General features: G+C 45.1%; 1 protein-coding gene across 2 annotated transcripts in view; it reads left to right on the top strand.

Moving 5' to 3' along the window:
• Nucleotides 1-16220, top strand: part of LOC125943075 (O-acyltransferase like protein-like) — a 383274-nt gene that overhangs the window by 52609 nt on the left and 314445 nt on the right. The window contains exons 3-6 of one of the 2 annotated variants that reach the window (XM_049661433.1): nt 825-933; nt 1786-1882; nt 2457-2602; nt 3851-4042. The exons of the other annotated variant lie outside the window; for it this stretch is intronic. Of the exons in view, the coding sequence (XP_049517390.1) occupies nt 825-933; nt 1786-1882; nt 2457-2602; nt 3851-4042 (544 nt within the window). The remainder of the gene's footprint in view (nt 1-824; nt 934-1785; nt 1883-2456; nt 2603-3850; nt 4043-16220) is intronic. 2 annotated transcript variants of the gene reach the window in all.

The following is a 16220-nucleotide window of genomic DNA, read 5'->3' as shown; positions in this document are numbered from 1 at the left end:
TTCAATAGCACCACTATTTCAGCGCCACCAGATGAACGATCCGTAAAGTACATTATTTGCATGCTTTTTTTTGAGACACTTGCGTGCCCTGTCGCGATCGGGCGCACAGAGCGAGCGGCGGTGTTAAGGTGTGTCGCACTTCGACGTGACGTGGCATAAACATATCATTCGCTCCACTTGGGGAATGAAGCCAGAACACACAAGGCAAAAAAAAAAAACAAGAATAGAAGCTCGGGCTTCAGTAAATCTAGACCGCAGAACTGTTTAATCGAGAAGGAAACTGCATTTGTCATGTTCTTCTATTCGTTCGCGACAATTTCTTACTAGCGAGAGTTGTTGGCGCGTACCTTGCGGCCACCGGAAACGCTAAGCCCCTCCCGGAACCGTTGTACAGATATGCGGATTTCGTTTCTTGATCGGTCGTATGGCAGCGCTGAAATAGTGACGCTATCACGCGGTTGTTTTTGTATTTCGCGGGCTTTCTTTAAAGGCAATAAAAAGAAGCTCCATCAATGCTCCTTCTCTGCAAACACTTAAGTTGGCCATTTTTAAACGAGATGGTACTTTCTCGGTAAAGCCAATATTTAGCAAGTTGGGCAATTATTTTATAGTAATTATATGACTGTGCAAAAAGCAAAAAATACCGCAGACTAGGATACGCCATCCTCAACACTACTGAGTTGATTTGAGCCCCCTAGCACACTCCGTCATTTACGAGAGATTGGCTACATTTAGCCGGTACACCCTGTATATCTATCTCTCTATCTATCTATCTATCTATATATATATATTGGTAAACACATGCTATTTCACTTGCCTTGCAGAGTGTAACTAGTTCTATATGTAAGAAGCTTTCCGGGGCGGATATTTCGACCGGCGTCTGCGTGCCGTCTACATGCACCGAAGAAGACGTCAATGCAATTGCCACTTTCGGTAAGAAGTCCTACCGATGTCGCAGAGAATGCAGGTTTTTCAGCTTGTCTACGAGCCGATTCATACTCGTACATTGCGTGCAACGTCGCGGATGCTAGAAATACTTTTTGCAGTGGCTGCGTTCATACTACCAAATAGCTCGGTTTTCTTGCGAGCCATTAGTTGAAAGTGTTGTTTTTATAGATTCAGTATTAGGGGGAGAAGATTATTAGTTCAAAAAAGCAACAAAGCTCGTGTTCATACGGCTGCTAAAACTTTGTTTTAGATGAATTTGCATTACGTTTTTTTCCCCTTTATTTGGGCTTTTTTATTCGCAGCTTATCACCGCAGTCTCACGTGCATGTCACGCAAGCAGGGGCCGCTGGCGCGCAGCGAAGCATACAGACGGAAAGCGACAAGAACGCGCCAAGTGATAAACGTAGCGCCAAGTGCAGAGAGGGAAACGGAATATAAGTGTGAATTTTGGTCTTCTATACAAATATTTTTTTTTCTGTCGACACTGAGATGTTGTTCACCGTTTGTACGGAAACTTACAGACAAGAGTTTATTTGGTAACATGTCATGCTCAGGTCAGATAGATTGAGCGATAGGCTGAGGTTGTCGCGGTTGAATAAAATAGAGAAAGCCAAATAAACAGTCTCATTTACAATGAATTGCATATAGCTGCGATAAGTACGATTCTATATTATCAAGCGCATCATAAGTAAAAATATTTCACTGTATGTTTTGCACAAAAAAACAAAAATGGCTGTTCATAGTGGTGCGCCAATTGACACCACAGATAAAGAAATCTGAATTGGTGCTTTGGATGTTTCCAATGTGACAACGTATTTGTTTTGTTCCTTTGTTTAGTGTTGGGTCAATCGGGCTGCAATGGTAACGCAACATCAACAAGGTGCCGAACCAGAACTGAGAACTGGAATGCCGACATCCCAGCCATGGCAGTCACGTACGTTTCTTAGTAATCGCACATTTTTACGAGCATACAAGTCAGTAGAAATTGGCTGAATACTATCAAGTGCAATTCGTCTAGTACAGTTGAAATGGGCATAAAGAATTGAAAACTAGAAGTAAATAATAAACACGCTATGGTGAAAAGTATTTATCGATTCTTTATGAACATATCATTTCACTGGCCCATACTTCCTGCTATTTTGGGTGTAGCGGTTCCCATTTCATATATTAGTACTACTGAACAATTTTTTGCGACGAAATGCTACTCAGAGTACGAGAAAAAGTTGTTTCCGTAAACAATGAATGTGGGTTACCTGAAATATTTTCTGTACATTTTGAAGCTGCTCCGGTCAGCGCTTTAAGATACTTGATAGCAGTTTAATATATTCAGAGTGCTGTGCTTCCATGGACTAATACTGGCGTAAATTTTGATGCCTTAACCGTTTCAGCGTTTTGAAGAAAAGTGTATTTCGGGCACCATAACGTCAGATTCCGATCGTTTCTAGGAGCAGTCGTTATTTTTCAGGGACGCAATGAACAAACAATTATCCCTGGTTTCCTTGAAACAGGTCATTCATTGTGCTCTTGGCTCTCGTTGCTGCTGGGGCCACAATCACAGACTACTCTGGGAGGCTGCTTGAAAAAAGGGAACACGTCCATTTAGACATCGATGACAAAAAGTCGCATGACTCAACGTTTACAGAATCCAAGCAAGGTATGTATGCAATCTTACGCCCTGTATTCGCACAATATATATATATATATATATATATATATATATATATATATATATATATCAGTGATACGTTGAATCACATGATCCGGCAGTAAAACAAGTAGAAGACCAGAAGTACGTAGAAAGAGAGACGGGACCTTACTGAAGTTTTCTGCCGTGAGAGCAGTCTTCGTCCGAGCGGCACAGGTGCGCTGCCTGCCGAATAGACAACAGAGCTTACGCCGGGCTGACGAATCGGCTTAGATAGTCATGCTGATGATGTGCTGGTGACTATGCTTGTACCTTGAAACCGCACCAAAATATCCTCGGTGAAGCAAATCTCTGTTTCAAGCACGTTCCCCTATAACAGCGAAGCTGCTTTGCCTATCTACCGTCGGTTCGACGTGTATAGTTGGTCTGTTTGTTGCCGGTACAAATTTGGCCAATCCCTGAGATCCCGCAAATAAAACACAGCCGAGGTAGACGATACCGTAGTCGCATGGGCCACGTCAGTCGTTGGGTGGGTGTCTTCGCGACCACGTGGTCGCATGGGCGCCTAAATGGAATGACAGTTCGGCGTCATACGAAGAATGGTACAAAGGAGAAAGTGTTCCGGCAGTGAAAAACACGATGCGCAGAGGAGGATCTACAACCTGTGTAATGGTTGTGGTTCTTTGACAGTGGCTATGACGTTCTTTGACTCAAGAGCTTCACGACGGTCCTCTAGGCCGCCCAAAGGCTGTGGTCCTTTCTTTGTAGCTCGGCAGCTCCTCTTGGCGGATGTGCTTCCGCCACCTCGCTTGGTGTGCCACGTGAAGTGTTTGGATCTCGAGCTGGCACGCGTTTTTGGCAGTTGGAGCAGCTGTGGAAGCCACTGGGGGCGTGACGTGCGTCGTGATCAGCGTACACACCTTGCTCACTTGCTTTGGCCCGACGTATTGCGTAATTGCGCCACTTTTATGTCCCCTCTGACTTGAGGGCAAATCAACACTACAGGCGGAAAAGAAGCGCGTGTAAATGGTGGGGTAAACCAGGAGGTAGTGATGCATGTTGTTAACCGTTTCATACCCTTGATTTCTCATGTTTAAAAACGCAATCGGGCAACGCAGATTTCACCCAGTGCTTTGGATGTGACTTGTTTTCTTCTGTAAGATTTTTATTGTAGTGTACTAATATGTTTATTCATATGCGAAGAGCTACATCTTGGCTAATCCGTCTCACAACAATTGCTTTTTCTTATTTTCGCAGAGCCACGTTTTGAAAACAAAGCTAAGAAGCTGTTTCTTTGCTTCTCTCTTCTCGAGAATGGCACCAAATTATTTGGAAGGGAAAGCTCGAAGACGGATTCAATTGGCGTCTTGCATGGACTGCGTTTCTTCTGCATTGCTTGGGTCATTTGCATCCACAATCGAATTATACCTCGTTATACCAACGTCTTTCGTACGTACAAAAGAGTTTTTTGTCGTTATAAGGTAACACCAGTGTGATTGCATACCGAAATGCAAAGCATAAGAACTCAAGCATGAGCCACGTTACCTGAGAATATTTTGCCTAGTTTACAGCATATCATATTTTTATGTGCGATATGAAGAATATTTTGGACGTCTCATGTACTTCGGGGGAGGGGGAGGGGCGCAGCGTGCCTACTTATTCAGCGGCGCCGTTTAGGTAAAAAATATCTTTATAATGGTGGGCAGTTAGGTTATAGCTTATAGATTTACGTGGTATTCAAGCTCTAACAGGACTCACACTGAGATAGAAACACAAAAATCCTTCACGAAAATATGTTTATTCGAAGCATTCAATAGACATACAGGTTATAAGACGCAAAAAAGGCATCAAGAAAATAAGAAATGAAAAAGAAGCAAAACATGGAAAAATCAAGCGCCGTGAAGTGTCGATGAACTACTCACATATATGTCTCGATTCTTCGTAATGATATAAGCGCAAGCGATTTTCTTGCTTTTTCTGCGATTTCCGTTACTCGCGTGAAGGAATTATGTGCACTCAAATAGCGGAAGGAGCCATATTTGGAGCAATAAGCTGGCAAATGAAGCCCACAAGTAGTCTTAAGCGCTTTGTTATTGTGAAGGGCTTGCCGTGTCTCTGACTCAGTGTGTGTCGTTATATGCGTTTAAATACCATGGACATCCGCATTGCCTATTTTTTCTTTGTTACAAGTCCAAAATGAACCTCGACAATTGTGAAATTTTCAATAACAAGTGCGACCACGAGAAATTGCGGTAGTATGTCGCGCGCAATCGCATGGAGCGAAGTCTACATCGTTATTCCCACTCTGCAGTAGCAAAATAGTAATTCTACAGCATTCAATACAGACTTTGGACTTATAAATACTTATTCTGCTTTAAAGATATCATCGTACCTGAAATGCGTACTCACGGATGTCCTCACGCTGTTCACACTTTTGTGATAAGGCTGTGGGCTACTGTGGAAAGCAAATCTTTAGCGTCTTTGAAGGAGTGAATATTTTAATATCATATTCGAAGCATTGGGAAACTCGGACTTCTTACTTTTAGAATGGTTGAATGCACACTTCAGGCTAGACACAACGACGTCAGTCCGAAAACTAATTTTCTGATAAGCTTGAATCCGTTTAGTACAAGCCACAGCATCGTGCGAAAGCGCTTCAGAACATACAAAAGTACTATCTTTTATTTTGATTTTACAGGCGTGCTCAAGTGCACGTAGCAATAATTTTAAATTGTTCAGGACGTATGCAAAGTAGCGAAGTATTTACATCATGTGGATGAGAGGGGACAACTGTTTTCTAAAGCAGGCCAGGGGGTACACAAATGGAATAAACAGGTAACAATGGCTACCGTGCTTCTCTTCAAATAGTTGGTTTCTTTACACTTGTTATCTGAATTGCAATAATGTAGGAGGGTTTGTAACATTATGTTTCCATCTGATAAACACTCAGTCATAGTGAATGTTTTTGGTACCTCGAAGCAGTCGTGCGTATGTGGCCGAGAAGGTCATGGCATCTGAATGCAAAGAATTGCCTCTAGTTATACCCTACCTGAATGCTTAGGTAAGCCTACAAGCCGGACTTTTCATTCCCAGGTAATTCGGCTGACATGAACAAACTGAACCTGATGACGACGATCATCGACCGGGGACCACTGGCAGTGGACACTTTTTTCTTCATTGGGTACGTACGTGTATATCTTGTGCTGCTCGCGATACATGGGCGCTTCATTAGATGTTCTTTGCGGTAGCGTGAAGGCGAAAAGGTAGAACAATTTGACGAATTCTTAAAATTTCACACGGCGCTGCGATTTAGTGGATTTGCAGTAGTACTGCTAAGCACGAGGTTTTCAGCTCGATTACTGGCTGCTGAGCCGATTTGTACAGGGCTGGAATACAAAAAAAGACCGTGTTTCTAAATTTAGTCATTTATCAAGAAACCATAGGTAGTAAAAAGTTTTTCCAAGTTGCGTACTAGGGCGTCTCTCATAACCTTTGAGATACTTTAGGAGGTTGTACGCGATAATTTATTTGGTCTCTATCAGTGCCCTTATTACATCAACTACTATTTTAAGATAGCTAGCCCGAATAAAGAAGGCGGAAGAGGATGACGCTTGTCTGAAGAGCTTCTTGTACTGGTTGCAAAAAAAAACACACAGGAGAATATCTAAAACTCAGCATTTTTCGTTTTCACCTCCCATATGTTCCTCGAAAGCCTTTCCTTTCAGGAATCAACCAACACATCCAAGTCTGCCTTTTGTTACTGCCTTTTGTAAGTGCTTTGTGTCATCGCAATTAGGGAGAGTGACAGAAACAAGATATCAGGATTGACTGTGGCGTGTGAGAGGGTACGTCAGGTACGATAAGAGTAATTTGTGCATTGCAATGGATCCATATAAATATATCGATCGTTAGTTCCGTTTACGTAGTTAAGCAGTGGTCCCGAGAATAAGTCTTTTGACGTTAGCCTAGCCAAATCATCTTCAGCCTATTTTTATGTCTACTGCAGGTCGAAGGCCTACTACCTGCGATCTCCAATCAGTGGTGTAGCCGGAAATGTTGTTCGGGGGGGGGGGGGGGGGGGGCTCGGGTTTCAGCGCAGCCTCCTCCTTGTAGAATTTGTCGAGGGATGAAATACATGATTAATAACTACATTGCTATTACGAATGCCATTGTATATTAGATGCTACAAACGAATAATTGAACGCGACGCACTGTGAGTACAAGTATGTACTTTTTTTCATACAAAATATATTCGTGTGTTCCCAAAAATGTGGCAGAGATAACTGATATCAAAGCTTCCGCATGTTTTTTCTCTATAGCATAAGTACAGAAAATATCAAGCGGACTTATCACAAGGACAATATCAGTTCAAAACCAGCAACGCAGTGCATGCAGCTGATATGAAAAACGTAAAGGCCATCAAAATTAACAAGTTGAGGACAAATATTTTGATGAATCTATGTCATTCACGAACCTTGTTTACATTTTTGTACATATGCAACGGCCAGGGAAAAACCTCAATGATACTGTCCTTCGTTGCCGTGGATTGCGCAGGAGCAGCTGTTACCAGTCCTGTATTATGAGTAATTATGAGTAACTGCACCGAAATTATAGTCGCAACAGTGAGTACATATACAAAGCAGGAGTTCTGCAATATATACATTAGAAATGCGAAGATATAATGGAATATACAAATGCGAAGATACAACTTGATAAAGGGCGAAAAAGTGTCGCTGGAAACAAAGTTCACCGCTTGTATACAGAAAACCTCGCCACAAGATATTTAAATGTACCTATAAGTATCCAATAAATGTACGTATCTAAGCAAACGTCACTGTATATAATGCGTCAAACAAGACAAATAAACATGTTACGCAGTCACAGATAGTAAACTTTACGCATAGAAAGGACAGACGATCCAGGCAAGAACAATACTATGATCGCAGAAATCGTGATATGTACTTGGGCCATGCTGCAGTCGCGATAGCACCATATGGGTAGAATAATAGAGGAAAGTGCAGAAATCAATAGAAAAATGTGCATTTTAGCTGCCTGCACAGCGCCAAGAATAATTATGCACCCAAAATCAAAGAAGGCTATTGCTTTGCTTCAAAAAAGAAGTAAAATCAGGTAGCCAAAAGGAAAGAAACGGCCATACGAAAGCCACAGATGATGCGGCAAGTTGAACTACCCAATATCCGAGCGTGTTTGTTGGGAAACGCTGCGTGGGCCGGGCTTTCCATGAGCAAGGTCGGTCAAAATTGGTCATTGATGTCCTCGTAATTTTTGTATTCGCATGATTATTTTGATCATGATGCTAACTGTTACAATAAATGGTGAAAATTTTTGCGGTTTTGAAAGCTAATGAACAGTCATACGTTTTCATAATTACGAGTTCTGAGGACAGAGAGCTTTTTACTTGAATTGATTTCTCCTGCTTTGTTGTATAAAGTACAAACTTCACTCGGCGGGGAAGTTTAGCGAAGCGGTCAATGACTTCGGACACGTTGATGCCGATGTCTCTGTGGGCGTATAAAGGATCCAGCCTAACCATGCGTTCCTGAGAGATTGCAGAGTCAAGTAGTTTTTTAGTAATCTCATGTTTGAAAATATTTGCTCTGGGCTGGCAGTGGTCACGAGAAGGGTGACCACAATCTTCAGCAGTATGCACACAATTACATAGAACCTCCAGTCGCAATGAGAGAGGGCATCTATTCCGGTGCTAAAACCTAAATACACTTCTTCGATGTCGTTGGCATCTTTGTTTAGGTACCTTGCACAAACAGTAAGCTGTTCGATTCCAGCAATATACGTCGTTTCTTCAGCAAGTACGGAGAAGTAGCTGCAGCGTTTACTTTTGCATCTAGGCTTTATTTGATAATTTCACTAAATATCTCTATATTTTGGTTTTGTGCATCTGGGCTTGAATACGGGGCATTACTGGGGCAACTTTCCAAATGGTTCTTCAGATATGTATCTCCACAATCAGCTCGCATGCGAAGAAGCGCTTTCAAAATACCAGTATTTCCAGCCGGGGCTTTGCTTTAATCCATAGGACCACTGTCCTTATGGCCACGGAGAGCCAGACTTTCAAGTCCAGCAATCTGGGACATCCACTACTGCGGTGAAGCCGACCCTAGGGTGATGCGGTAGCCGTAACTCTATGGGCAGCATTTCTTTAAAATCGATTGCAGAGCAATGGCTCGTTTTTCGCGATTTGCACTTGAGAAACTCAATCCCAACAACGTTCTTACGGTATATGTCGAGTGTAGTTTAATTCCACAGGCTGGATGTTTTTCCTGGGGCACTTTTGTAGACCCATTTATAATGCATGGGGTGATTTAAAACGTCCTTTGCAGCACAGTAAAAACTCATCCGCTAATTGCACTCTAGTGGCACATACTGTAGGTCTCTCTATATATGTAGGTACAGTTTGGTTTTATTCCGCTGGCTGAATTTTTTTCCTGGGGCGCTTTTGTTTGGCTACTATGCAGCAAAGCATCTCTACAGCGGCAAAAGATTCGTCCGCCGTTGAATTGATGGGAAAAAGCTTGTGGACCATCGTAAAAATGGACACGAATGTGCAGCTGTGATGCATATTTGCGCCCTGGCGTATAAGGAAAGATGATGGTGTCAGATTCTGCAAGAAGGAGCGGGAAAAATGGCTTTATGGAGTGCCATCGAAGCAATAAGCTCGGCTGCGCGTGCCCCTTTTTCTCAAGTTTCGGCGCATGGTAAAGTGTTTCATTTGGTATTTAGAAAGATAAGGTATTTAGAAAGCTTTACTATTAGGCAAATTTTTGACACAAAAGGACATCGCCAAATAGAGCACTTGTTCCTTGTGTTTACTTGATAATGCAATGTGCCGACAATGCGAAGGTTTGAATATGAACAGGGTAAAAAAAATTGAAAGGGAAAACTTATGATCTATAGAACGCGTGAAGGAACGAAATGAAGAGGAAAAGAGAGTCTCCGTGTTACAGCGAAAATTGGCAGCTTCGTCTCGTTTTAGTTTTAAATGCCTAAGCACTTCTATGCCTACCAAATGAGAAATTTGTCCGTCCGTCACGTAAGACAAATGCAATTGCTCATAACGACGTAAGGCACAGGCTACAGGATCTCAGCGAAGTGAAGCGAACAGCGCCTACATTCATTGAAATCACCCATACAATATAAAGAACCGCACATGTTTCAATAAAGATTAAGTTCAAAACAATCATCCGAACCACGAAAAAAACATTGCATACCCCTTAGCGATTGTAGTGGTGGTTTTGCAACAGCTTAGCTGGACATCCAGTTTGATAAGGACCGATAATAGTTGATAAGGGTCGGATCGTGTTCGATAAGGTTGATAACGACTGATGAGGGTTAATAAGGGTTTATGCTGGTCGAATCAAATTTCATAACATTGATAATTACACCAAGCTGCGTCGCGATTACCAAGCGGCACAATGCTTGTGCACACTTAGGCCCCAGAGGAGTTTCTGCGTGATTTCTTTTTTCAGTTCGGAAGTATAACTAAAATCATGCATGCCTGTTAAGTGTACGCAAATCTCGCATGTTATACGTGAAAGTAAGGTTGTGAAGGTTTGAGGCAGTGGAGCCGCAACCCCTGAACTACACCGGGTGAATTGTTGTAGGGCCTGCTGTGAGCCACACGATTGCTCAGCTGCGTAAATGGGTAATCGCTTGACAATACTTCTTGGACCCCCGCCTTGTCGGCAGTATTTCCTCTCGTAAGGTGGCTGTTACAATGTCCTCGTAGCGCAACAAAACACTGGTCTGACAGTCTTTCGCACACGACTAACCTGATTCCGGGCGTTTAAATTCTGTCGCACCAAATCGCTTGGAAATACGAACAAAACATGCAATGGGTTTGTTTGTCCACAAACTCAGTCGTACTGTGGGGAAACAAGCTTCTAGTTTATGGCAGCGTTATTTCCCGTGCACAACTTTTTTTTATTAATATTGTGAAAGCAATTATATGTACACTCCAGGGGCATTAACGCCGACGTCATGCGCGTCGCCTTCGCTGTCGCCGCGATGTTCCGTGTAAAGTCCAAGTGCGATAACATCACGGCCGGACGCCGTATTTTGCCGGTGCGAGTGATTTAGCTGAGAAGCCTGGTGGCTCAATCCCGAAGGTTATGAAAAATGGCACACAATGCCTCAGGCCAGTACGTCTCGCTTTGTATTGTGTGTATTACACAGACAAACAGCAGTGGTGCAAGCAGGGTAACGTTTAACATAAACTCACCGCTCTCGCATTGCACTAAATACTGAAGAAATTGAACATTCACTGTTAAGATCACCGCGTACTATCGTCAGTCAAAGCAAACAGCAAAGAAAGCTTCGCTTACATTTATTCCCACATTGAGTCAGATAAACATAATTTTATTGCGATACCAAATTTATGGACACTCAAGGCACTTTCCCGCCATCGTCGTCGACGTGATGTTCCGTGTAAAGTCCAAGTGCGATAACATCGTGGTCGCGCGCCGTATGGTGTGGGTGAAAGTGAAAGCATGAGAGCGTGAGCAGACAATGGTTGCTCAGTCTCGCGCGCGCAAGGGAGGAAGGCGGGAAGAAAGCACTCCGTCTTCCATCGCGCACAAGGCCGCAGGGAAAGTGGGGGACGTTTTACTCCTGTGGCGGCTACGTATAACGTGGCTGAGCGCGGCCGCGCGGCCCCGATTTTGAAAGCGATCACCGCTGGGTACAAAGTCTAGGCGGGCCGACGGCTGGGACCCTATAACGTAAACTATTCCAATCTGTTTTCGTTCCAATCTCCTGATGTCGAATTTACACAACCGCCAACGCAAGCATCGGGCGGTGACTCGCAGCGTTGTTTGAGAAGGCTAATGAAACGCTCTCCTATTTTATAGGAGGTCACTTTTTCCTTTCAAAAGGAATAGCATTGCCTACCTTGATATACATTTCTTATCAGATTGGCTGACCAAGGGCGAGGAGTACGCAGAAGTGGAGGCGGTAAGGTGGGGCCGGGCTAGCGCAGTGAAAGTAGATAATCTGATGAGGAGGGTGTTGCCAGCGTCTGCGTTTGCCCTGCTTCTTCTTACTTAGCTTTCGGTGTCTGCTAGAAAATCACGCCGGCGTGCAACGGAAAGGTAACAAAGCAGCTAAAACGAATCTTCAGTGAAGAAAATTTGACATAGCGATGTCGTCGTTTACGTGCCGAAAGGGCTCGACAGCCATATAATGCCATGCAAAATTTTAATATAGGCAAATAAATCCATTCTTCACGGCAGCTCCGACTAGCCAGTGCCAGAGCGATCGGCGGGTACCCACTTTCTATTGATGTCGGAACGGGGCAGTGTCCGTCTATTAAGAAGAAAATTAAGTTTTGCTCGGCGTAATAATGCATCTTTAATGCGTACACGCCACTTTGACGCAGTGATTTTTCACGGTTTTTGGACGTCAGGTGACAGACAGGCGAAGTGGGCGCAGCCCGAAAACTTTTGACCAATGGCGGAGGGCTGATGGTAAAAAGGCATAGAATCGAAGAATAATATTTTTCCGTTGTTCAGTCTCACATGCATAATTAGTGTGCACACGTCATATCAGAGTGAGTAGCTTTCGCGGTGTTTCAACGGCGGAGCTGTTTAAGCCGAGCGTTAGTCCATAACGTGCGAACAGAAATTGTGGGCCAATCCTGGTGGTAGTGCAGAAAGGGTCCAAGCGCAATGTCCCACATCTCTGTAACTAGCGAAGCTGAGCCTGGCTAAATCTAGCTAAGCATGGTTGGGACTACTTAAGCTTAGTCCGTCATCGATAGACAATTGATAGTCAACCAGTAGCTATTCGATTCTCGATAAATGATCAATAAATTCCGGAAAATGCTGAGGATGGCTTCGTAGTGCTTAGCCTTGCCCAAAAGCCAGGCCAAGCTAGGTGCCCATCAGCTCCGCTGTCTCTGTAGCATTGCGCTTCCCGTGCAAGCTACGCTAATATTTTTTCTTCACGTTGCGTGACAGAGAAGTGAAGTTGGGCAATCATGGAGGCCTGATTGCAGAAATAGAATAGAAACAGTTTGGAATAGCTTTTCGTTAAGGCGCCCCTGATGCCTTCGTGCGCGGTGTGTTCTCGGCGCAATTAGTTCGCGTGCAAGCCAGAAGTAGCACGATGGACCATTCACTCGCTGTTGCTGCCGCTCTCCCCCACGCCATCGTTTTGACAGCGAGTGTCCACGCTTATCGAGAGAGATGTGTTCGTGTGTGATTGTGCGCGCGTGACAACGTGCAGTTTAATTTAGTTAGTAAGCGAATGTTCACAGCACTTTATGCAGCTCATAAAACGACTAACCTTATTTTGCACAGCTGTCTAACAAATTTCTGTCGCAATCAGTGATTCGCCTGTAGGGCGAAATTGACTTTATTGTTATTATTATTGTAGTTAATATAATAAAAAAGTTGTCGCAGTTTCACCTGAAAGGCGAAGCATCAATCCGCCTTTTTCATTTTCCTGTGCTGCCCTCTGCCGCGCGCCGCTGGAAACGTTTTGGTAGGGTGCTGGGGCTTTCGCGCCGGTTGATTTGTGAACCTGCGCCCGTGTTAAGTGCGCATCGGTTGTGCGTTTCGTGGATCGCGAATAATTATTAATGGCTTCTGGGGGGCAGCATGTCGCTCCTGGAAGCCATGTAGCACTCACCAGCTATATACACATAGGGTGAGCAGGCCTGGGTGTGCTGTTTTGTTTACAGTGCGGCCGATAAAGGCACGCTGAGTTCCCTCTGCCGTCGCGGCTGCTTTGGAGTTTGTTGGCCCTAACTCCTGCACTTGCACCTCGCTTTTTTTTTTGTAATTCTTTTTACACATTCTTTAGACATTTCGCATAAATCAGATGTTTTCGAGGGCGCAGCCTTCCGCGTCGGATTTAGCTAAGCGATGCACTTGTTTACATCGGCATCTACAGCCGCAGATCGTTGTTAGCGTCAAAAAATGGGGGAAAGGTGCATATATGAAAAGGCACTGATATGAAAGAATGTCAAAACGTAGAATAAAACACACATATCTGCTCATATGAGCCGCGTTGCTCCATCGTGAGACGAGTCAGTATGAGCGGCTGAGCCACTTAAACAATGACAGCTGTGATCCAGTTACAAATATTGGGCTGTTAATTTATTACAGATTCTCGCTTTTCTTTAACTTCGCGGTAGTTTGCGCGTGTCATAAAGCATTATTAGAGCAAACTGTGCTCGCATAAGCGCTCATTTAAAGGCCGTGTTGTTCTCCTGCAAAAACGCGGATGCCATCGCTGACACCGTTGGTATATAACTGAGCGAAGTGGCTTTTTATGCTGCTGTACCGAATGTACCGTCTCTTGTTTCGGGTTTGACGCAGAGATAAAGAGTACATCTCAGGAATTAAGAAATGTGTCAGCATGCCGACACGTAAAAACCCACCCATCTACGTTGCGAATACGACCGGCAGCCAACGGGAACGGTGACGTACAGATGTTGGCACAGGCGTTGGGCACAGCGCTGTGTCCCCGCTTGCAGCTTATTGTGTACGCGGTGATCGAAGCGAAGGGTAGTTTATTTCAAATCCCTAAGGTTAAAATTGGACTATAAAAGCAGTTTCCTTCATTATAACTTGCTTACTTTTCAGTACCGGTCCGCCGGTAGCGGGTGCGCGAACTCGACGGTGCCAGGCCTGACCTTCGCTGAACAGGTCAACATTGGCTCAAACTTATAGTGCACGGATTGAGAGGGTCGAATCTTGTGCATTTCAACTTCGTAGGCATGTCTAGACTCACTTTGAGCGTGATTATTTATATATACTAACGAAGCCGCTGCGACTATCGCGCTATCGGTTCGACGGCCGATCGCGCGGGGTTCGATCGAATGATGGTCGGAACGCTGATTTTATCGGTGCCGTCGACAAGAAAGCCCGTCCCAGTACAACTAGCGCTCGTCGGTTACGTCTTGTAGGCCTGGTATGATAAAATGGTCTCAGCGACACAATGCTGAATGGTCGGCCAATCGTAGGCGTGCGCGTCTTGTCGGTCTCGTATCGACCCGTGTTACCGCGCCTTGAACGAGTACGTGAAGTCGGGCACACGCTGCCACTACCAGCAAGCGACGACCGACGCTGCAAGAAGTCTTCGTCAGCAACGTGTTTTTAAGTGTCGTATAAGTGTAACGCAGGGGTTTATCGATAAATTTGCTATTACAGCCATCAATGCAAGGCAGCAACTACGTGGTTCCCTGTGCAGTCTAGACGAAGCCCTCACCGCTTCCTCTTAAAAGTGGAGTTGCAGTCTTACGCAACGCACGTTTTCGGTACCGCACCAACGTCGAGCTACCAGGGAAGTTTCAACGAGGTACACAGCACAAGTTTGCACTTGCAGTAGCGCGCGTGCGAGCGCATTTTTTTTTTTTCGGGGACGTGCCCCGAGACGGGGCCGCACGGCCGCGCGCGCGACCCTTCCAAAACGTTTCGCGACCAATCCGCCAGGGCAGAGCGCATGCGCCGTAGCGCCGTGAAAAAGGCGGAAAGCGATAGTAAATTTGTAGAGAGCTATACGGAGTAATGATATTAGCTTTATCAGCTGTATAAGCTTGGACATGCAGCAGCACCGGTAATGCGCAGAACTGTTGTCGACGCCGTCGGCGTTTTGCCCGCGTTCGCTCAAAATGCGTGCGGCGTTGGTGACTGTTGCCGGAGCCTCTGATATAAATAGGCACTTGGTGCCGCAGCTAAACGTCGCCTCCCTTCCCTCCCCATCCCCCCCCTCTCCCATGGCCTCTCGCGTGTCGGAAGAAGTCGCGTTTGCTCTACATATATGATGATTGTAAAGGAGGAAAGAGACGCCTTCTTCTGCAGCCCTTGAGCGAGCACGGCGCAGAACGCGCGTTTGTTCTCCGCCGTGCGTTCACTCCCCGTGAAAGCGCGCGCCCCTCGCACCCTTTCACTCGCACATACAGCGTTCGGCGGCGCGCGGCGACGATTTCATCTCCATTGACGTCATACGGAACCTCACGGGCGACGCCGACGGCAGAAATCTGCTTTTGAGTGTCCATATAATTGCTATCGCAATAATACGTATTACGCTCAAGCCAGGCGCAATACACATACAAGTTTTGAATACACGCGCATTTCCTCTCTTACTGCGACTGAGTGCCGATAATTTTTTTCGAGCTAATGGGGCACAGCGTGTTGTTTACAAAAAAGTTGTCGCAGTTTCACCTGAAAGGCGAAGCATCAATTGCGATAGCAAATTTGTAGAGAGCTATACGGAGTAATGATATTAGTTTTATCAGCTGTATAAACTTGGACATGCAGCAGCACCGGCAACACGCAGAACTATTGTCGACGCCGTCGGCGTTTTGCCCGCGTTCGCTCAAAATGCGTGCGGCGTTGGTGACTGTTGCCGGAGCTTCTGATATAAATAGGCACTTGGTGCCGCAGCTAAACGTCGCCTCCCTTCCCTCCCCTTCCCTCCCCCCTCCCCCTCCCCATGGCCTCTCGCGCGTCGGAAGAAGGCGTGTTTGCTCTACATATATGGTGATTGTAAAGGAGGAAAGAGACGCTTAATCTGCAGCCCTTAAGCGAGCACGGCGCAGAACGCGCGTTTGAGCGTTCACTCCCCGTGCGTTCACTCCCCGTGA

Source organism: Dermacentor silvarum, chromosome 2, assembly GCF_013339745.2.
Source record: "Dermacentor silvarum isolate Dsil-2018 chromosome 2, BIME_Dsil_1.4, whole genome shotgun sequence".
Taxonomy (NCBI): domain Eukaryota; kingdom Metazoa; phylum Arthropoda; class Arachnida; order Ixodida; family Ixodidae; genus Dermacentor; species Dermacentor silvarum.
The sequence above is the reverse complement of the archived record's forward strand: the minus strand, read 5'-3'. Positions and strand labels throughout refer to the sequence as shown.